This window comes from Leiobunum rupestre, chromosome 8, assembly GCF_980474605.1.
Source record: "Leiobunum rupestre chromosome 8, qqLeiRupe1.1.hap1, whole genome shotgun sequence".
Taxonomy (NCBI): domain Eukaryota; kingdom Metazoa; phylum Arthropoda; class Arachnida; order Opiliones; family Sclerosomatidae; genus Leiobunum; species Leiobunum rupestre.
Window position 1 is genome coordinate 18118870 of NC_143391.1, and position 22914 is coordinate 18141783.

At 43.3% G+C, this 22914-nt stretch overlaps 3 protein-coding genes across 4 annotated transcripts in view; 1 reads left to right on the forward strand and 2 right to left on the reverse strand.

Moving 5' to 3' along the window:
• The first annotated feature begins 10 nt into the window (after nt 1-10).
• On the forward strand, nt 11-2086 carry LOC149932555 (galactokinase-like). Of its 2 annotated transcripts, XM_090155575.1 has the most exons (9): nt 15-210; nt 273-310; nt 388-586; nt 658-790; nt 853-978; nt 1039-1220; nt 1281-1431; nt 1647-1809; nt 1875-2086. In XM_090155575.1, exons 1-9 carry the CDS (start codon nt 87-89, stop codon nt 1947-1949), a joined length of 1191 nt encoding a protein of 396 aa, XP_090011701.1. In that variant the 5' UTR covers nt 15-86; the 3' UTR covers nt 1950-2086. The 2 variants fall into 2 exon arrangements, with proteins under 2 accessions (XP_090011700.1, XP_090011701.1); XM_090155574.1 differs by having other exon boundaries at nt 11-210; nt 1039-1431.
• A 5284-nt stretch (nt 2087-7370) lies between these two features.
• LOC149932556 (uncharacterized) lies at nt 7371-14043 on the reverse strand. Its single transcript, XM_090157139.1, has 8 exons — nt 13860-14043; nt 10983-11265; nt 10581-10921; nt 10294-10520; nt 9942-10227; nt 9563-9875; nt 8962-9500; nt 7371-8162 (listed from the first exon to the last, which is right to left on the reverse strand). The coding sequence occupies exons 1-8, from the start codon at nt 14041-14043 to the stop codon at nt 7435-7437; spliced, it is 2901 nt and encodes a 966-aa protein (XP_090013265.1). The 3' UTR covers nt 7371-7434.
• A 4416-nt stretch (nt 14044-18459) lies between these two features.
• The window catches only part of LOC149932557 (uncharacterized), a 56267-nt gene continuing 51812 nt past the window's right edge, over nt 18460-22914 (reverse strand). The window contains exon 3 of the mRNA XM_090155813.1: nt 18460-21821. Within this exon, the coding sequence (XP_090011939.1) occupies nt 19398-21821 (2424 nt within the window). The 3' untranslated portion in view covers nt 18460-19397. The remainder of the gene's footprint in view (nt 21822-22914) is intronic.

Here is a 22914-nt window from a genome sequence, read left to right on the forward strand (position 1 = left end):
CCCCTTGAAATACGAGTGGATTCTCTTCTGTCGCGTCGTTTTGCCAAATACTTTAATTCCTTTCCATTCTTACGTTGAGAGACACCATGTCGGAACCCATCCCCAAATTAAATGACCTAATTAGCCAGAGCGTAGAAGCATTCCGGGAAAACTTTGAAATCGACCCCGAAAAATGCGCCGTTGCTCCGGGAAGGGTCAATCTCATAGGGGGTAAATTAATTAATAAGTAAATAAATTATTTCCTTAATTAATTAATTTAAAATATTACCCAGAGCATATAGACTACGTCCAGGGATTTTGCTTTCCAATGGTGAAGTCTAATTGCCGGACAGCTAACTAAACAACTTTGATACAAAGACCAGAAGTATTATGTCCTCCTCTTTACAGGCCATTCCTTTCTATACCGTCATTGTGGGAAGAAGAATAACCAAAAAAGATGACAACACGTGTCGGATTTTAACTCGATGCTCGTTCGCAGACCACCCCAAAGTGGTCGAGTTCCACCTGCCAAGCGAAGAGAAACCTTTGTTACCCGGGCACCCAAAATGGGCCAATTACGTGAAAGGGGTGGTCGCCAATTACAAAGGTATACGATATGAAAACTCCCGAAATGGTAAAAAATATATTAGACAAAGTTTCAATTTTCAATTTAAATAGGTACATTAGAAGCGTTTGACGCGGTTGTAACTTCATCAGTTCCTATTGGCGGTGGTCTCTCTAGTTCAGCGTCTTTGGAAGTAGCCATGTACACGTTCTTGGACGCGTTATCTGGCGAGGCCTCTAAAACTAGGTCTGTTAAGGGTAATTAAGCAGTAGTGGATCTTTATAAAAGAGGTCATCCTCTCTTTTCAGTCTAACGGAAAAAGCCCTGGCTTGTCAAAAGGCGGAACACGAGTTTCCGCTGATGCCTTGCGGAATTATGGATCAATTCATCGCTTTCAAGGGCAAAGAAAAACACGCTGTCTTAATCGATTGTCGGTAAATACTGGATTGAAGGGTACTTAGTTCCTTCGACTATAAGAGTGATCTCTCTTTCAGCTCTTTAGAATCCGAATTAGTTCCCGTTTCGAACGACGACATCTCCATCCTCATCACGAATTCTAACGTCCGGCACGAACTGACCGGGTCCGAGTATTCGGATCGAAGAGAGATCTGCGAAGAAGCGGCTCGAAAAGCGGGAAAACCTAGTTTGAGATACGTCAACTTTGAGGAATTAAATTGTAAACGCGTTAATATACAATTTATTATTATCTTTTTATTATTTATTACACCACTTTTAGCTCTGGGTTTTGACGAAGACAGCGAGTTGTACCGGAGAGTACGTCACGTCCTCACCGAAATTAAGAGGACGGAAGAGGCAGCCAAGGTCTTGAAAAACTCTGATTTCCAAGGTTTCGGGAAATTAATGGTTCAGAGTCATATCTCTCTTAGGCAAGTTATATTAAAGGCCGACTACATAAATTTTCGGTTTCCTCTGTCTTTCACTGGAAGTAGGCTTACTGCAATACACGTGTGCCATGCAGTCAGCCTACTTCCAGTGAAAGACAGAGTAAACCGAAGATTTATGTAGTCGGCCTTTAAGCAAACTTATTCTTGGTGTTGCTATAGCTTTTTTTAATCTAATTTTGGTAATATCTTTCTGACAGGGACGACTACGAGGTCTCTTGTCCGGAACTGGATGAGTTAGTCGCAGCCGCTCTCGAGGTCAAGGGCGTCTTGGGTTCCAGAATGACCGGCGGTGGTTTCGGAGGGTGTACTGTTACTATGCTATGGTCAAACGCCGTAACAGAAACTATAAATCATATTCAGGTTAGCATTTTCTTCATCAATTTCGCGATAGGACTATTTACTAAATTGTCATACAATATTTTCAGAAAAAATATTCGAGAAAAGCGACTTTTTACGTATGCAAACCAGCCGATGGAGCCCACGAAGTCGCCTTAGTTTAATTAAAATTTTCCAATTAGCGAATCCGTTCGACTGAAGCAAAACTGTTAGAACACTTCTACAGGCGTTCGTAGATCAAAAATAGACAAAAGTTTCCCGTTATGAAAAACTGAATAAAATGAATTTTTGCTATAAACAATTTTCGTGACTTCTTTTATATTTTTCAAATATAGAACGATAAGTGGATAGCAACGCCTCGAGCGAAAACCACTTTTGTCGTTAAGATGTCGAATCGGAATCTACCCCGAGAATCGAGACTTAACAACCCTATATAAGAAAGCTAGCGAAGGAACGAAATGACAGGGCGTATTCTCATCGGATAGAAATAGCTATAAACGAGAGCTAATCCCCGCCGAGATATCCGAATCAAAGGGGACGCGCAAAGACGAAACAAAGCCAAGGCCTACTTAACAAACCCCGTCACGCTCGGACCCGCGAAAGCAAAGAGGGACTAGAGACGATTTCGGGATGTTTCTTAAAATCGCGTTCCTCCGTCTTAAGCCCTTCAAGAAAATATCCTGGAGGACTCACGACGACCATCATCTCTCTGCTGGAGAGGCGCGAGCTGGGATTTGTGGGGAGGGTTTTGGCGGGGATTTCGGTCGGCGACGGGGTGGCCACGCGACCGCTTTATCGAAGGAGGAAAGAGGGGCTTAGCGGCGAGCTCCCCGCCCATTCTCTCTCCCAGTCGGAATACTAAAAACAAAAGTTTGTTTCTCCATTCCGTCGGTTCTCTCGTCTCAGCGCGTCTTCTCCCGTCGACTGGATCCCAGCCGTTCTCACCGCTATTTTACCTCCCATGTTAAAGTCAAATCCCCAACGATGTAAACAATGACGGAATATAAAATAAGGCCTAAGGAGGATCAATGTTCAGAGAAGGTCGTCGTTGATTTTGGGCCCTATATCTCCCCGCATCCCACTTTCGGGCTTTCTTCCGTGAAAGGAACTCGCGTTGAATTTGTAAAAAGGTTGAATAAATATAAAGTTGTTGTTAACTTTTTTCTAGTATCTTTTTTTATCGAGTTTAAAATCAGGAGAAAACGTTCGAGGTGTATTTTTGATTGGAGGGTACGGGAGAACAGGTATACGCTTTTGCGAAGTTTTTTAATATGGGTGGGTCTAAATTTTACCTCCACGTAATCTTTAAATTTATTTGAACTATTTGTACGATGGTAGTTCAAGATAAATCAAGGGGGGGGGGGACAACTCCTTCCACGATGAGTTTGCAAGTTATCTCCCCACTGGTTTAAGGGGTTTTCCCCCGAGCTCTTCGGTTTCCCCTTCCATAAAAACTTGTTGAGGTTAACGGTAATAGTTAGTGTAGGGAGCTGTTGGCTCGCGTGGCATGAAGGGCTTGCCACCACCCTCCTACGCACTGTAATTAACCACCTTAACTAAAGGCTTTAAAAGTCGATTGATGACTTAGGCCTAAGGTGGTGCCTTGGGTATTAGCCTGGCTGATTATTGTTGTTAAGTAATCAGGTGTAGAGATCGGGTTTTGGATAAGAAATATTCGTTTTATTGTTTTTTATCCATAACCGAAAATTATCCGAATTAAAACTTATTTTTTGCATATTAAACCGTTTTATAACCGCGAATAATATCCATAAATAAACAATTAAGCGACATTTTTATGAATAATCGACATTTTGGCGGTTAATTTATTCGTTCCGCCGAGCTCTAATCAGGTGTACAAATCGTAGGTATTCAGGGGTAAACGGTTAATAAAATTAATGGGAAATTGAAGGAAATCAGTCGAACATTTTGATAAATCATTAGAAAATAGCGGAATATTTTGAAAAAAACACCAGGTTTTTCGAAATCCATTAATCAGGCGGACAACATTTTTTTCAAGTAATTAGCTCTTAAAATTTTGTTCACTTCATACCTTAAGCTCTTAACAAATCAATACATTAAACCATAAGTGTATAATATTGTTACAGAAGTGTGACACTTCCTATTCTTCACATACAAAAGTTTTATTGAGAGCTATTCACAAGACGGACTGCATTACGGGCTTCGTTGCCGTTTTGCGTCCGCTTGCTAACGCGTCACACGTAGCCTTTGACAACGACTCGCTAGGGGGAGATTTTCTTCTTGTGATGACATTACTTCGTTACTAGCTCTAAGTAACATATTCCCCAAAGTGACAAACTATTAGAATAATATTATAGACTTAAACTAATAAAAAGTTTTTATAACGGGATTGGCCACTAGAGGCACTCAACTCTTTGTTATTGTCTTTCTGTCGAGCAATTGAAGTAATGGGTGAAATAATAAAAGTCCTTTCAGACATTTAAAATTGACACCGTCCGTGGCAGCCGGGACAAATACAGTAAAGGCGCGGATTAAAGTAAGAACCAGAGTAATAAAACGCACCACGCGGGGGAAAGGAAACAATTTTGAGAACAAGACGGTGCCAGATTCGCCCGGTCCTCCCGCGACGCTCTTGACCCCTAAAAGTCGTAAATCGATATCATTATTGAGGGGAGAGACCCTCGCGAGTCTGGCCTATCACCAAAATTTGAACTTACAAAAGGGCTTCTCTTTTATGGGCCTCCGCTAGACCTTCAAAATTTTCCCGCATCTGTACGATAAATAAGGCTATACACTGGCTGGCATTTAGCGAAAAAGAGCGACACAAAGGAATTTATATAATAAAAAAGTTAGCTTTTCTTTATCCCGTCTGCCTAGTGCCTACGTGAAGAGTCAGTGGCTAGCTTAAACCATTCTTCTTATTTACCACTTTAGCGTTTAACGCGTGCTAAAGTGAGCGGAATCGAACGGAATAATGGCCAGAGGTCCACAGCGGGGGTCGCTACCGCTACTGGACCAGACCGACTGGAATTTTCATTTTATTTACGGTTCCAAAAAGAGGAACAAAGGAACCGGCGGAAAATATCCGAAATCTTTTCTTTGGAATTATTCTTTCACCCAAAATCTCTTTAATTCGATAAAAATGTTCGCTCGCGATACACTTTTTACCGAATCTTTTTCACTTCTTCCCGTTTTCTTTTTGTGTCGCGTTTTGAATGGAGTTGAATACGCGTTATTTCACGGACTACCGGTCACGCGGAATGTCCCCTCCGGAGTCGCGTTCCCCCATTCAATAAAAGCGTTATATTTACTGTAGTACTTTGGTTGAAAAAGAAGAAATAGGACGTATAATTGCGTACCTACTTCTCTCCTTGAGATTATCAAGGTCTAATTTAATTAAGATTACGAACTTCTAGAAAATATAATTAGATAACGCGCTTCGTTTCAAAGAACGGGGTTTTTCAAGTACCATTTTCAAAATCCTTCCCATTGACCACTTGGAAAAGTTATCCTTTGAAAGTGTGGTTAACCGCGATGTTACCTTCAGGCGCGTCCGGGCAATCGATGATATTACTCTCTCTCTCTCTCTCTCACTCGGTAGATTCGCGAATCGTGAAGAGAAACTGCGAGGGAAGAGGGGTTTGGAGTGTTTTAGACGACACACTCCTCTCCGTTCAGCGTCTTCCGGCCTGCGAAAGTCCCAATAAAAGGGAGTACGTCGTAGGGCCATCTCTTTGGGTCCGGGAGAACGCGACGAGCAATCCAATTAGCGGTCAATGGAGTATCGCTCGCTGCAAAATTCCGTCTTCGCGTTAGAAAACCATCCTGGAATCCACCTCCCCACTTAATCATGGGCGACCCGCGCGGGTCAATTGCATTAGGGGCCCACGTGAAGAGACTCTCTCCCGATGAAGGGGTCCGATGTCAATTTCCACACACTCGCGCCACATAGCGAGAATCGCATCAAATGAGCCGCCCTTCCGAGGATGTGGTCCCTCAGAAAAACAGTTTGGGCCGCTTCCATTATACCCCCCGCTACTCGGATGATCCCCCTTTCGGCGTCATAACCGAAAAGCATCCGTTCCCCCGAAGACGAATCAATTGGATTAAGGCGGACTCCTCTTTCTCCGTTTTATTTACACGCGTGTCCTTTCATCTTTAGACGGACTCATCATCCCCAACCTTTTGTACGTGCATTCGAGAATCGAGAGCCAATTGATCATCGAATCTTAGTTTGTTACGATAGGACTGCTATTTTCTTCCGCTAATAAACTACATACACTCGGAATGTCTCAAGATGAATATGCTACCCCTGATGATTCTCGTAGAAATGGCGGGGGTTTACAGCCGACCGGGCCGAGAATTTCGGGCGTACTAAGCTAAGCCCGTTGCGTAGTGTACGTATTGTCTCGAATATAAGTTCACTTTCGTTAACCTAGGAGCAACAAACCCAGCACCCTACACAAGGAGAACGCAACCCGTCAAAAATTGTGCATTTTCTTGTGTACATTTTTCATTGGCTAGACGCTTTAGCGCCTGCTGCCGTCGGAAGGGGAAAATCCGAAAATTGTCTTCCCCCTTTCCGTAAAACGCTCAGCGTAAAGATTCGTCCAATGAAATTTGTACACAACACCGCGTTAGCGTGTTTAAAGGCTAGCTGCGTTCTCCGTGTGTTTGTTGCTCCTGGCTTTAACCTTGGACGAATAATTACTGGACTCGAAACCTAAGCAAAATCCCCGGTTCCACAATTTGCATCGCCCGTCAGCGCTCCTACCGAGAGAATCGCGAAATTTTTCTATCCAAATACAAAACACGTGCGTAAAAATGTCAGATGACCCGCATTCCGTCGTCTGCTTTGCTGTTTTTAATACAAGTGAGGCTTTTGGAATTTGAATAGGCTTTAGATTATTCAGTAATAATTGTATTGGAATAAAAATAATTAATTTAAATAGGAAGTTCGCTTTAATGTTTTTTCATATATAGTTTGTGAGAAAGTTTAAATAGATAATAAATTTAAAAATGCCGAGTCAAAATGAAAATAAAGGTGTAAGCTTTGACGACAGTGACGAGCTAAGAACGCTAGGCCTAACGTCGTCCTCTAATATTGGGCACGTGTTTAGTATTTGGATAGAAATCTTTCCAACACTTGACACTACGGCGCTACAAGCGGCACTGCCGTAAAAGCACCAAGCACTCCATTTGGTTTCGGGTCCAGTAATTATTCGTCCAAGCTTTAACCATCTAATATGATATGTGGTGTGATAACTTAGCAACGTCAGCCGGCCAATGAATTAAAAAAAAACGCATTCGACGTAGTTTAAGCCCCACCCGTTTCTCAAGCCTCTTTCGGAGCCCGACTACAATGGCTCGTTAGATATTCCCAGTCTAACATATATGGTTTTCTGGTATTAGTGTTTTGGTTTTCAGTAAATAAACTTCACCAGTTTGGATAAGGAATAGATGGACTCTATTTTTATTTGCATAGACAATGTTATCTCTCTAACTCTTCGAAACGTCTACACATTGAAGATTTTGATAAAAAAAGACGGAATCGTTAGAGTTATATATACTTTTTTCGCATCCACTCCTTCGGATATTATTATGATGCCACGGACGTATTGTTTGAACTACCGCTTTAAACGAAATGTCTGGTTTGATAGAGAAACGCGTTTAAGATAAGGATCTCGTATTTCGGCTGGTCGAAGGCTGCTGCAGTTGCGGCTCCGAGATGATTGGCAGTTTGGCTCTTGTTATTCGACTGTCGACCCGTTCCTTCTTCTTCCACAAACAAATGACCGCGCAAGCGGCCGAAGTCACCACGCCGGCGCTGACCACGCTAGCCGTTAAAAGGCAAGCCACGAAGTACTCTTGACCATATTGACCGCCGCAAACGGAAGGACCTTCGTCCAACGGGTCCCCGATGAAATTAGCTTGCGGACAGTCGATATAGCCGTCGCAAAGTTGCTCGTAAACGAGACACGTTCGGTTATCGGGACATTGAAACTCGCAACGCGCTTCTTTTTGACCACCAGCGCGAACCCTCACTTGAGACCAACGAAGCCGAAAGTGTACCTGAGCTCCTGTTTTGGCGCGGAAAACGATGGAAATCTTGTGCAGTCTTTCGTCCCTCAAGATCCGTCCCGCACCGGCGTGAAGCCCCTGAAAGCTAGAGGTCCCCGTTGGCGGTAATACTTCCAGCAGCTTAGTTTGATCACCTCCGCAAAGTTTGGCGTAGGGCTCTCTCAGCGCGTCTTCTTGATAGAAGCTCACGGATGCTTCCGAGCAGTTACCTGGTAGGGCCAAAGATATTATCTTGACCAAGACTGTCGTGCCTGGCGTGCCTTCGATTGACCATCGACAGGTGGCGTTTTCACGACCCGAATAATTCTTATAGTACCCTATTCGATCAAAAACAACAAAACGCGTATATATATTAAAGACGCGGCAATTAACCATTACCATTAATTAAATTATGACCATAAGTATGACACTAGTGTAAAATTTGTTAGCCTACCGCCACATAATTTCTTAGCAGTGACGCCAAAACCAATCGAAATAGCGCCACTCGTTAGTGATTTAGCTAATTGTACCCCCGATAATGTAAAAGCCTCTGTTTGCATGAGCCCAAAATGAAAACTAACGCAGCGTACTATCACAAAAAAAAATTATTTCTTGACTAGGACTATGAATTGATTATTATATTTTTTGAATTTTAGCTCTAACCGTGTTTTGTGTAGAGATAATTATTATAAACCTACATTTTCCAAGAATTAACTTATTAAATAATTGATCAATGGGTCCAAAAGACACCGACAACGGCTATTAAATTTATGGATTATGAAGTTTCCAGTGGCGTAGTGAGGTTATTTGGCGCCCAGGGCCAAACTCCAAAATTTGCGCCCCCCCCTCACCTACGCCGGCCCCAATTTCCGCCATAAAATTCCTTGTTTTTAAATGAAACCTAATCATTATCAATAACAAAATAAATATTAATTTAATTAAAAAAAATTCAAGTTTCCAATATCCACTTTAATACTTTAGGCGCCTCTTTGGCGCCCCCACTGACCGTCGGCGCCCGGGGCGTATACCCACCTGCCCCCCTCACTACGCCTCTGGAAGTTTCTAACTAGTCAATAGCCAAGAAAGGTCGTATCATACCCTATCACACGTATGGTTCTATTGTATTCATGATGTTACCTCTATTTCCAAGAAGAGGCGTCCGATACGATATTTCGCCTCCCGGTAAGCCGAAAACCCTCTGGTCTTCTCGATTGCCAAATGCAGGTGTACCACAACCGGCCGCCACAAATTCGTAGCGTCCACGAAATACGAAAGCCGTCGGTTCTCGGTGGGCCAAGTAGTGGATGTGGTACAACCGAAGGATGAACTTTAAGTTGGGCCCTTTAGACAATATTTCGACTTGTTTTTCGGTGTCCGCGCAAAGGCATTCCAGAAGAGTGCCGTCGCTGTCGTAAGCGGCCACGTGGTCGTGAGGATTGACTCTGGTTTCGTCACAAGCCGATCTTTTCTTGGGCTCTTCCAGAGTACTGACGGTGGAAGGCGATCTTTGGGCTCTCTGATAGGGAAAAGGACATTGTTTCACGGGGTCCAAATGAACTTCTTCCAGGATCAAACGGACTCGATCAGTGGGAGACGACGATATGAATTCAACTTTACATGTCAGCTGGCGTTTACGCAGTTGAAGACGGTCCGGTAAAAGATCGAATCGCCCGTTTCTGTTCGAGTTGAATTCCTTTATTCATTGTTTTTAACAACCGAAAAAAAGGTAAAGTCGTACCTGGAATTCTTAACGTCGAAAATTTGATCGCAAGCTGTACCAGAAACAGCCGTTTTCGGAGGAGTACCATTGAAGAACATGAAGTAGGCTGAAAAGTCGAATTGGGAACCGTCGTACGATCCATCGGCGCTTTCAAACACTACGAGGGCCTTGTCGCCGCTTGACGTTAACGTCTCATTTGGTCTTTTGCTCGATCCGGCGCAATAGTCTCCCACCAGCTTAGACGTGTCTTCCGTAGAAGAGTCGTAAATACGAAGCCGATCGCGACAGCCTCCCAAACTTCCAGATCCGATGTTTCGATGGGAACTGAACCCTTTCATAATCACGAAAAGTATAAAGTCTTAAGTACGCGGCTATACTATCTCCGTACGACTCTCACCTTGAAAATGGATCCAAATTTTCTCTCCTTGTTTGCCCAAAAACGTAAACGAGCACCTAGTACCGGGTGGATACCAATGCCTTAAGCTGGATATAACTCCCTGTTGAACGTCTCCGCTGTTCAACCACCAATCGCAAGACCCGTTACTCATCATTTCCTGTCCCCATTTCGAAGCGGCGCTAGTAATAGCGTGACTTCCACTCGGTCGGCGTTCGGAACCAACCGACAATCGGAAACCATCCGAAAACGGAGTCCCAGCCGGTGAAGACACGAATATTAAAGTTAACTATAAGAAATAAAATGTTCAAATCGTGAAAATAAAACCCGAAGCTATTTAGGTTTAGAAAACTACCCTGGATCCTTTGGACACAATTCGCGGCAGAGTGCCTCTTCCGCAAAACTGGCCGACGAAATTCCGGTCGTTCCTCACGTTGGATTTGTATTTGGTGTATACATCTTCGTACACTCTTAATCGATCGTGAGGGCAGAAAGATGAAGACAATCGATGACCTTGATACCCTGGCGCACCCCAGACGTCAAATTTATCGAGGTAATGACCTCCTAAGGTAACTCTAGTATCTAATAAAGAAGGGCGTGTCAGTAGCCATTGAAAATTGTACCACTTTGGCGAAGAAGTACCTGTACTATTAAAGACTATCGAATAAACGCAAGTGAGGTTCCTCGGGTAGAAGCCCGGGTATCCTGGGCTCATCAAGTCGCAATTACCCAAACAATCGGCGAACAGTCGATCGCAACGCGTATTGGGGACACGAACGCCTTGATTGGTAGACGCCATTTCTTTGTGCCTTTCCCTGGCTAGCCTGTGCGGAAGTACGGAACTTCTGATTTTAAACCTGGTCTGTCTCGTAAATTTTTCGGCGTAGAAGACCAAAGTAACCGAAATGGCTTCGGCCAAATAGGTCCGACTGCGGCGCGTCTTCCCACACATCAACCCGGCGGAGATAAAGCTATTTTTGAATCTACGAAGAAGACCCGTTAATTACCAACCTCTCGAGTATTCGAAATTAAAGAATTAATTACTCGCTCCTGGATAGATCGTTATACGCGGGGCCCAAGTACTTGGAATGAGCGGTAGGCGAGCGTTCGTGGTGTTCTACCAGCTGTAGGTAACCCCCGGCGCAATACGTCTCGTTATAGACCTGGCCGACTTGCAGCTCCTGGATGACCAATTCGAAAACGCTGGTGGCCTTGGAGTCGCCGTAGCCCAAGAAACTATAAACGCAGGTTATGGGTCGCCCTTGATTGGCTCGGGTCAGCTTTGGACTTCGAATGGTCCGAGTGGTCCTGATGGTTTTATTGCATCCTAAATATAGAAAGACGAACGGGAGAAAATAAGCCGTTAAAGAAAATAGCGCTGCCAGGAGCGCTTTATCGCGGTTTTAGCGTTTCCCGAATGTTTCTCAATCCAACCAGAACGGACGGAGGCTTAAGCTATATATCTCCGGATTCTCGCGAAGACATTTTAGTCGAAACTTTATAGGCCAACTGTATAATATAATAGGATAAAATGGAACAGAAGGGGCGCTAACTTTACAACGAAGCTATAGACGAAAAGAGGTAACAATAAGGGAGAAAGACTTTAAAGCGAAGGGCGAGTGGGGAAATCTAATAAGAACCGAGAGAGGGGACAGTCACCCTTATATCGGGCCACTTCATCTTATAAAAGTTTCATTTACGAGCCAGCGACGGATGAGTGGCGAACCCCGAGAAAAAGTGAACTTGAGAGATAGATCTATATCGGCTTCGCTTTTCAAAATCGTTTCTGCTTGTCACGGTTCCGCGGTAAAACAGCGCAATCGATGCGGAATTGAGAAAAAAGAGATAGAGAAAGCTATCGCTTTTAGTCCGTGGACATCCCGCCCGACACAATCGTCTCAGAATTATTCATATCTCTATCGAATAAAAAAAAAAGAAAATTATAATTTTTTTTTCAAAAGCTGGAAGTAAAAAAAAATTTCCGAACATCATATATTTTATATAGCGCTACGGATAAAATTGGAAGAAAGTTAGACGCGTGTCACATCCACGTAGTCGGGCTTCCAGCTGCTAGTGTCCCGACTGGGGCTTTGCAAAAGACCAATATTTTCCTCTCAATGCTCCGAGGATAGTTGCCTAGTAACCTGACAGCTCAGTTACGACTAGAATTGTTGCCGGCTCTACGTTAGCGCGAGAGCTAGTTCGCCCAAACATCAATCCGAATTTTCTTTTCCCTCCTTTCGTTTTCCGAAAGTGTCTGTGGCGTACGCGTTGCACCCCGGCGCTGGTCGCCAAAAAATTGGGGTTCTTTCGCGTTATAGCCTCCTCCCGCAAGATTTGCCGTAGAAGGAGTTGAGAGACTTAACGATTTCCTATGGATGCATGGTCTGAGAGCGAAGTTACAGGCGCTCTTTGATCATCCGCGGCGAAACCGCGAGTGTCGGAAATCTATATGTCCCGCCGCCACTCTATATACGCGCCCTGATCTATACTTACACGGGGAGGGGGTCGGATGGGTGGCAAATCCTCCGCGAGAGTCCGAAGTAAATAACTGCCGAAAAATGCACGGACCATTTCGTTTGAAAATGCGACGAAATTTCGCGTGTTAGAGGATCAAATCATCCGAGATTTCGGTCAAAGAAGAGATCTCGAGTGAGAAGCTAAACCGGGAGGGGAGGGACACTCGAGCTATTCGTCTCTGTCCCCTCGTTCGTGGCAAAAGGGGCCAAATCCGAGGGTCATCAGTCAGATCAGACGCGACACTCTCCGGCGACCCCGACAAGAACGTCTATCTCTCGCTCTGGGTTCTATTAAGTAGGATCCCATCTATTCCCTCGTCGACTGACGGTTCGGGTTTTTTTTCAACAAAAGGGCCCAAAACAGAGTCGCGTGGAACGGTTTTCCAGTACTTATATAGCGTATATAGTCGACAATATCGCGAAGGTATGTAGGCCTATTATAGCGGTATTCACCTAAGGAACCGAAATTTTCTGGACCTCAACAAAAGACCACGTGAGTTATTAAACGCCAAGGAACGAATTTCGTCGACGCGAAGGGAGAGCGGAGGAAAGCCAGATACAAATATTCTCCGGACAATAGATTCCCGCAGAATTTATCGCTAAGCGCTATAAGAATAAATAAAAAAAAAATTGATAGAACGGCAAATTGACCCACTTTCTCATCCAAAACTGTTCGGATAAAATTTACAACTTCTAAACACGCTACTCGGTTTTATTAATTTTCTTCGCCACTTTTATAAAACGAAAATTCCAAATTTGGAGAATCGCGGTTTATGGCCGATTTATTTGTCCCTTCGCGGTGACAAAGATAAACAAAGTTTCGAACGGAACGACTCTAACAATTGTAGACTCGGAACAGACGCGCGGGATAAAAATTGATTGAACGAGCCGCTTTCTTCGTGTGTGCCTAAGAGCTCATCTCCGCCAGGGCTATTAGAGTTAAGCGGCGAATGGATGGTTGAGTGGGAGTCACAGAAATGACATTCGATCAGACTGGGTGGGTTCGAGAGAGGGTGCCCCAGGAAGGGGCGATTAAGATGTCGTCTGCCACTGACAAGCCATTCCGACAAATGGCCTGAAGTGGAAAGCCATTAACGCGGCGACAGTTCCGCCAAACAGTGTACCCTCGCACGTGGACGCATTCAATAAACGTACGAAGTCCCGTTTGCTGGTTGAGATTTATCGTCATATTGAAATTAAATATATTCAACAGTGGTTCTTTTTAGAAAATTCATTCAATTACAAAAAGGGAAAATAGTTTAATTTAACAACAACCGATATACGTGTTGATATAACATCTAGAATATGATTGTTTATTCATATTATAAAATGAACTTTCAGGAAGAAGATATTTCCCGGCCCAGAGAGAAAAGTTTGTTTTGAAAAGGATCGAAAAGTTTACCTTTGGCGTCGACGACGATCCACGTCGAATGGAAACTCAACAGAAGAAGGGTAAAGAAGAGACGAACTTTCATCCCCACTGAAGGTAGCGGGACCACCAGGACTCCTCTTCCGCTTTTCTGGGAAACTTCCGTTTCTACTTCCGGCGGCGTTTCCTCGGCTCCCGAGCTGGATTCGGCTTCCATCCGCCTTCATCGAGATCCTGCTTCTGACATTCCCACCAGCGCGAGAGGCAGTCAGCGGGATAGGTGGCCACTACCACAGACACCGCGTGCCTCTCTCGGCTCTCCTTTTTTTGCCCAACTCGGCTGCCCCTTCGCAATGACCCCCTTCCTAATATTGAATCGCCCCCCTCCTACTACTATACTTCCGACCCCTCCAATGACACTCCTGCCGAATCCATCTTCCGCCTTCTCAGATCTGGACTAGGAAAGAGAGCGAGCCACTACCTCCCTTCCATCTCTAAAAGCCCCAGATTTCACGCTTCCCAGTCAAACATAGTCAACAAAGTGTTTTTCGGTTCCGACCCCCCCCCCGTTCATTTTCACCCCAACGCGCGTCTCCACAGGCGACCATCAACCTCTCTTACTATTCTTCTTCCGCTCTCATCCTTCCGTCTCGCATCTCCAAATTCTCCATCCCTCATCATCCGCTTTTCACTCTCCACCTTTCTGATAAAATAATAACTTTGCTAGCTCCGATACTATCTCTCTTAACGTATTCAAAGCAAACTCGTACTAATCTTACTTGCAAACGGATCAACAATTTTCGTTAATTATTAATTTTATCGCACTCTATATTATTTATAGATTAAATAAATTTGATTAATTATAATTTAGATTTCAATAACTTATGGATAAGCGAGCGGTTATGTTATTACATCTCAATATAACTGATTAAATTTATTATTACTAAGATGAAAACGCATTATCTCATCTAGGTTCGAATTAAATATTCGATTAAAATTAATATCTTATTTGGAACTGTTTGTTGTCTCGAATAATCCCTCCCTTTAGAAAGCGGTATTGATCAAAAGACTAGATTTAAAATTGGGTGGTGCCATCTAGTGGCCATACACTATAAGTCGTTTTAATACCGCCGTAAATTTTAAACTAAATACATTTTAACGATTCCATTTAATTACTTATTGAAAAACGTTTGGTTCAATCATTAAATGAGATTAAGCTAATTGAAAAAGGCAAAAATCGATTAAGTTAAAAAAAAGGAATGTATTTTATGCTTATTGATCGCAAAAGGACATTTCTAATCGATTAAAATATAAATTATTTTCGTTACATTTTTGCCAACTGATGATTAAGCGGTAGTTTCTTAAATGAAGTATAAAGTTTATTTATGGTGGATCGCATAATTTCACATTTCTGACTCAGAACGTTGGATTAACTGGCGCTAGTTACGTTAAAAACAAGTTGCAGAGCGTCTTAAAAGACGATTTTTCCAGTTAAAGTTTACCCTTTTACAGATATTATATTTATTCGTGACCGAAAACTATCGCAACGCCCCCTTTGATTCGCCATTGAAACCTAGATAGGTAGCGGCTAAAGCAGACGCTATTAGTTTTTCCTCATCGTTATTCGAAAATTTGAACTTATAAATAATTTTAATATAAGTTTTGCATTGTTTGCTTATATTTTGATAAGTTTATTTAAGAGAAAACGTTCTTATGACTTTTTAATTTGTCTGTAGCACAGTAGCAGACGCTAGATCATAGGCGCTACCTAGGAGAAGTTAACGCCATCTAGACTCATTTCGGTTGAGAATAGAGTGAATTTTAGTTTTCAAATAAATGTAGTACGTCAAGTAGGAAATGATGTCTCAATCTTGGACGAATATTACTGGACTCGAAACTTAAGCAACAAACCGCGTTCTTCATTTGGCATCGACCCGCAGCGCTCCTACCGAGAGAATCGCGAAACATTTCCACGAAAATAGAAAATTATATTTTCATTACGTCGTCTTTTCTCTCTCACCTAACTAGAGTTAGTTGCGTTTTTCACGGCCTTTTTGCATTCGTTCTCTTTTTGACGTTTTAATACAGTTTATTTTTACTGAATTACCTGTTTTATAATATTTAATCAATTATTACCGTTCTAAGTTATTTTTACTGATAGTTTTAACTAGTTGTAATGTGAAATATAAACAATGCCTAGCACTAGATGCTCTTATGGAGTGTGTAAAAACATAAGCGTTTTTCTAACTTGGAAACCTGATATAAAATTTGTTACGTTCTTCAAAATTCCAAATCCGAAATATCAACTATCAAAAAATGAACAAAGAATACACAAAGAATTTAGTAAACCTGAAAGTTATTATTAAAAATGAAATTAACTTACTTTCTACGAGCGATATGGACGAATGTCTACCGTCGTCTGCTTAATTTCGCGCACGTTTTTATTATTCGGTTGGAAATTTTTCCGATAAATGCCACTATGGCGCTGGAGGAGCCGCTGCCATAAAAGAACCGCGCGCTATTTAGTTTCGAGTCCAGTAATATTCGTCCAAGGCTCAATCGATAAATTTATATTTTTTCATAACTCTTATTCTTATTTCATATATCAATGAAATATTTAGTGTAAAAATAATAATTAGTTTAAAAATTCTTTTTACTAACCTGATAGGGAAACGTTATCTTTCCATATTTTCATTACAGATGTTATTTCAATGCACAAACAAATCTTGAGAAAATAATAGGTCTCGACTATAAAACAGAAAAAAATAATATAAAAACCTCAAATAAAATAAAATAAAAGGTAAAAAGGTAGTAGCTACTGAAATCAGCGCTTCGTAATAGACGCTTCAATAAAACCAATTCAGCGATTCGCTAGGAAGTATTAAAATATAGTGCCTGGACGTGTAAGCTACTCTCTATATGGTACTTGTATGGGTGGTTTTTAAAATTAAGGACATCGACGCGAAAAAATTGTGTTAGGCCTAACGGAGATTTTTGCGTCGACGCGAGAAATAATTTAGGCCTAAAGAATTTTGAAAAATTAAAACCATCAATTAGGAAAAATGGTATTTATAAAGTGTATTTCCAGCCTAGTTGACTTGGTTTGGCTTGAGTATGGACTGTAGGCCATTCTGGTAACCGACCAACCGGAACTATTTCATTCAGCGATCCACTTTTCGCCACGTACGGGGGCAAGTTGACAAAGAGGTTCTTTTATTGAAGCGCCTATTGTGTTTTTTGTAAGCCTGTCGTATATTTGTTTTTTTCGCAAACAAAATTAAAACTAAAGCATCGAGTGTCTGTTGATGTTTCGAAATGTCAAAAATCGCGTAGAAATAAATTTTCCAATCAAACTGTTTTATATTCCCTACCATAATATATATTATTTACTCATTCAATATTTGATAATAGATCTTCAAGATACAACTTTGTTTTTTTTTTTTCAATCTCTTCACTACATTTGTTTTTATTTTTAATATCATCTGGCACTGAGACAGGTTTTTAATAACATTTTTATTTTTTTAGGCTTAGCAAACAACAATACTTTTCGACCTTTTCAAATAATTTTCCACGATGGCCGACTTTTTGAAAAACACTTTTATCTTCTTTTGTTCTTAAAGATTTTTCAAAATATCGATTAAAAAATCTAGCCCGAAATAACGCTCATTTGAGACGAAACGTTTGAAACTTACAAATTATTCTAGAAAAGAAACCCTAGACGTCCATAGGAACAATTTTTAATGCATAGTCTATTTTTAGCTAGATAACATTCACCGTAACAAAGGAATTTATTATTAATTATTGGTAAAAAAAACTTTTAAGATTTCCTTTTATTTCAAGCTAGATTTTTCAGTAAACCTCGCCAATAATTTAAAAAGTCGATAATTTTTCTAAAGCTCTAGAACTTTTATGGGATTTTTTTAATAACGATCTTATGTTTAATTTTTTAACACCAATTCTCTAACAGCTCTCTGTACTTAACCATTTTCAAAAAACGTTCTTTTAAATATCTTTATTTATCTCTTTATATTTGTATCGGTTATTATATTTTTAGCGCAAGAAGTAAAACTCGAACCAATTTTGCTCGTCCTAGGCCTAAGGTAATATTGTTTTCTTTTTCGTAAGAGTTTTTTTTCTTCAATTTTTCTTTAATATTTTTATTATTATACCTGCCGCGTTCAAACAGACTATATAATAATTATTAATATTTTATTTTTATCTTAAAACGCGTATATTGACATTAGCAGAAAAATGAACAATTCTAGCAAAAATAACTTTGAAACTCTACGAGACGCCAAAGACCGGGAATTTAGTGAATAACCTGGACTCAATTTTATTGTAATTTTTTTATCATCTACATGACAACATGGTATTTGCTGTTTCATTTTATTGTTGTTTTTTTATTGTAACGTTATTTATTACGTTATTTTTTTGTATCTCTCGTTATTTCTCTTTGTTTTTGTTAAAGTAATTAAGCAAGGCACTCTGATTTGCAAGAAATATTTTAGCAAAATGAAAAAAGTCAACAAATATCATCCTGTCCTTTCTAATTGCACTTTTCTCTTAATTGAAAGTTTTCTGAAGCGCGACGTGGTACCAACTACGCTTTTTTTTTAAATGTGTTTGGTTGTTTTTTATTTTTATTTTTTGGTAAACGAAGAACAAAGAGATAGATATAGAAAAGGCCTAAGTTAAAAACCACAAATGTTTGCGGCCATCTTCCATCCCTGGAGCTTCTTTTCGAACATTTTTACTTTTCGGTAATAGCTGGCGCCATCTACGAGCAATTTAGGCAGTAGCCCCGCCGTCGCTTATTTTAAACTCGATCGTACGATGGGAAAGAGAAAAGCGGCTAGGCCGTACCTCCCTCCCGCGCTCCATCGTTCTGCCAGCTAACTAGCGTCCGACGATCGGAAAGAAGCTCCAAACCGGAATCTTTCGCGAAGTAGTGGCTCTGAGGACTCGGGGAGGAGGGAAAAGACACCTCAACTACTTATTAGCTATTCCGATATAGATGTCTCAAACGATGTTATTATTAGTATAGAAACTAGAGAGTAATTTTTGTTGGTGGGAAGTACTTAGTTCCGGCGAAACTTCTCAGCTCTCGCTCCATTCTCTCTCTGGATATTTATTCGCCGAAGAACCTTTTATTTATTTCTCTCGCACATAGATCTCGTTTCGGTATAACCCGAAGGAATCGTTCTCTTCATGGTATATAATAACAATAAAAAGGACAAATAAAAACTGGATCGAATGGAATTCCGACAGTCGGCCGCTCGTTCTGTTTCATTCTCTTTCTCTCTCTTTTTTGCCTCTGCTCGTCCGCGCGCGCGCGCGCGCGACTTATCTTTTCATTTTTGTCGCTTGATTTGGTATTTGGTAAGGTGGGATGGGCGCGCGCGCGGGGGGTCTCTCTTTCGGTTTCGTTCTCGGCTCATCCCGCGTGTTTGCGCTGGCGTGTTAAAAGGGGGAATGAGGATAACGTATTTCGAAGTACTTTTGTTATTATTACGATTTATTAGTATTATTATTATTATTATTTAATATTGAGAATTCCGAGGAAGGTGGCGTTTACGAGTGTTTGAGTCGTAGCACTTTCAGCGGAGATCTATTGCGTAACTGTTGAAGACTCGCCAACGGCGAGAGGGTGGCCATTTTGGCCCTGGCTGACATCTTGGTCTGCTTTCGTGGGCTATTGTGCGGAGACAAGAGTGGCTTGGACAGCGATTCGCCCCACATCTCGGTTATCTCGAAGGTGGCCGGAAAGACTTTAGTTCTGGATGGAGAGCCTCTCCAAGGGTCAATGGCGTCCACCAGCGCCGATCGCGTCGACCCTCCTCTCGTGGGCGACTCGCTCCAGCCGTCGGCGGCCATCATCGGCTGCTGGACTTCGAACTTGGCCGGCGAGATCTTGGCGGAGCGCATCTTAGCCACCAGCGGCTGCACTTCGGGGGCGAACGAGTTGCCGCGGTTGCCCTGCTTCTTGGAGCCCAACAATCCGGACCCGGATTTTCCCATTTTCAGTCTGGACCTGGAAGGATTTTCTTTCCACAAAGACGGTTTGGCCAGCAGCTCGATGGCGGCAGACGGCAACGATTTCTTGGTGACTGGCTCGATGACGCGCGGGGCGTCTTTGAACGGATTGTGGGCTAGGCCCTCCGCCTCTTTGACGAAAATGGTCGGCGGTGGCGGCAGCGGTGGTAACGTATGAGAAATCGGAGTCGTCTGAATGGCCGTCGACGTCGTGGCCGAAGACGGTTTGAACGCCAGTATTTTCGGCGGTATCGATTGGATCGGTTTCGATTCGCTTTCGTTTTTCGAGTCGGTCGAAATGAATACTTTGGGGCTGATGTCCGGAGACGCGGCGAACGTCTTCGAGGGTTTTCTCGGCGGAGGATCCAAATGAGCGAAGGCGAATTCTTTGGATTTGGGAGATTCGCCGCTGCCCGGAGTACCGGCGAAAGGTTTGGCGAAGGTGGGAGTTTTGGAACCGGGAGTAGCTGGTTGAGAAATTGGCGTCGGTGGTTCTTTGAGAGGGTCGAAGAGAGCCAGAGGCTCGTCCAGATGTCGGTGATAATCCACCAGGGAGGTATTTGGCAACGCTTGGTTTAGCGAGCCGCGCGAAGCGAGCTCCTTCCCCCAAGGATCGGGAGTGTCCGCTTTGACGGGAGTCAGGATCTGAGGAGAAAAACCGCGAGAGTTTTTGGCGATCACCATTTCGGGGAAATCATCCAAAGGAGAGATGTCTCCCGGGTTGAGATGAACTTCGGCGGCGGTGACGAATAGTTTCTGCCCGGCGGAATTGAAGTCGGGAGCGGCTGGCGCCGTGTCCATCGGGGATTGGCGGGAGCGGTGTTCTTTGCTCGAGAATGAGGTGGTGGGAGACGAATAGGTACAAGATGATAATGTTGATGGAGACGGATATGACGATGACGATGGCGATGAGCGTCTGTGGGCTGTCTTCTTGGGCGAAGTGTCCGAAACGATTTCGGGCATTCGGCGGATTTCCAAAGTGGGCGACGCCGCTTGGGTCGCCGCTTTCTTTCGTTGCGGAGTTTCCGGATGTTTGCCTCTGTGGGTCTCTTTGGCCCTTCTGCACGGAGAATCCCCGCGAAGCTCCGGATTGGCGTGGACTTCGGCTCTCGTTATTTGCCGAAGCTCCTTCGCGCTGGCGCCGTTGGAAGACATCGAAGATGACGAACGTAGGGAAGATGATGAACTCAACGGCCTGCTGGAAGAACTCGTTCCTGGCTTGGACTGTAGCTTCGAAGGCGAAGCTTGCCAGGGATCGGACAACCTCGACCATCGGAAGTCGGAAGAAACGGAAGTGGACGCCACTGCTGCTCCGGCTAATGAGGAGGATTCGATTACGGCGGCGCAGCCTGTTTCCGCTCGTAACCTTATTGCTTGAGCCAGGGACAGAGGGTCGTAGAGGTCCGCTTCTTCCTTCTCCGGAATGGTAAAGAGCATCGAAGGCTTCCCGCTGAATGGCGCGACTCGAGGTCGGGCGCTGCTTTTGCAAGACGAGTCATTCGGCGAAACCGGACTGTCTTCCGCGTGCGCCTTCGAGTGAGCCGCGGTCACGGCCGCCAGCGCCAGGTGGTTCGTTGGGTCCGGAGATAGGGAATGCCTCCTCTGGTTGTTGTGTTTGTGGAGAACGCACTTGGTGTGCGCGCCATGCAGCGGGACGGCGCCGTCGAGACCGGCGACCAGAGAAGGAGGCCCGCTTCCATTGGCACTCGCCGCTTGCCTCAAAGCGGCCACGGGCAACGACGCTAAGCTGCCCGGTGGAATGGGCGTCGGGGCCGGACAGTTCTTGCCCGGGCCGGACTGCTTCAGCCGGAGGATCTTGGTCCGGCAGATGACGCAACGGAGAGGCAAAAGACGTTGAGACACCGTCATCTGAATCGTCTTGACGAAACACTTGCGACAGACGACTCGATGGCCGCACGGATAGGTTTGCATGGTAGCTTTGGCACTGATACAAATAACGCACTGAAAAAAAGAAAGAGAAGACCTTTAGTTACTATTAAAGTCCAAAATGTCATATGAAATTCTTTGTAGAAGATGGACGAGACACGTCCGACATTTTTCTCTTTATAAAGATATTATTCTTAAAATGTCAAAGGTGCCGTCGAAGGAGGAGTAGATAAATTTTGTAAAATTTGATTTCCTGCCGCGAGAATGAAAAGTTTGGGGAAAAGGTAATTATGGCGTTGACAATAGCGTCCACACCCAACAGCGGCCCATCAAGAACCGAATCCTTCACGCGCCAAAAGACGCGTTTACCGTCTTCGCCAAGGTCGCGCCTCCGGAAGAAGAAAAATACGAAAAAGTTGTTAAAAGAATTAATCGCTCAACTAAAATTCTTCGAGAATCGCGTGCCGGAAAGGAAGGTCAAAGGTCGAAATCTTTTTCTTCGAGCTCCACGAAACCCCCTCCCCCCGTTATTGACAGAGAAAGGTCGCGAATATTGATTTTATACAGATTTTTTCAATTTTATTTCGCAGGAGACGGAGAGCGTTCCCCGCGCTTAAATCCCGAGAATTTATCATAAGCCCAATATATCCCTTTATGATGGCCAAAATTCTTCGGCTTCCCGAAGCGTGCCCTGGAAAACGGCTGCCCGGGCGCTCAATGTGGGAAGAAAACATCAGGCAGGATTGAAAGGGCAGTTAAAGACTCTAATCATTATATTTCAACTCTTCCGTTGGGATAGAAACAAATCTCGGTATGGGCCCGGCGCGGCAACGGCCATTTGGGGATAATTGCCGACTAAAGACCGAAATTAGCCTCGATTCGAGAAGCCGAGAAAGAGTAATAAACGAAATGGCTTTCCAAAAAGAATCACTTTCGGCTGAAGTATTTACGCCTTCTCGCGGACGCCTCATCTATATAATCTTGAAAGAGAGCGTTAATTCTTGTAGGTAGTGTTTTAAGAGCTGCCGTAAAAAATGTAGGAAACTGCAACGTTAATCGAAATATACCAGCAAACTCCACCCTTGACTCATCATCGCGTCAATGTGAAAAAACGGAACAAAACATCTCTTCGGAGGGAACTCCCCGCGGAGGCGACATACAATTCGCG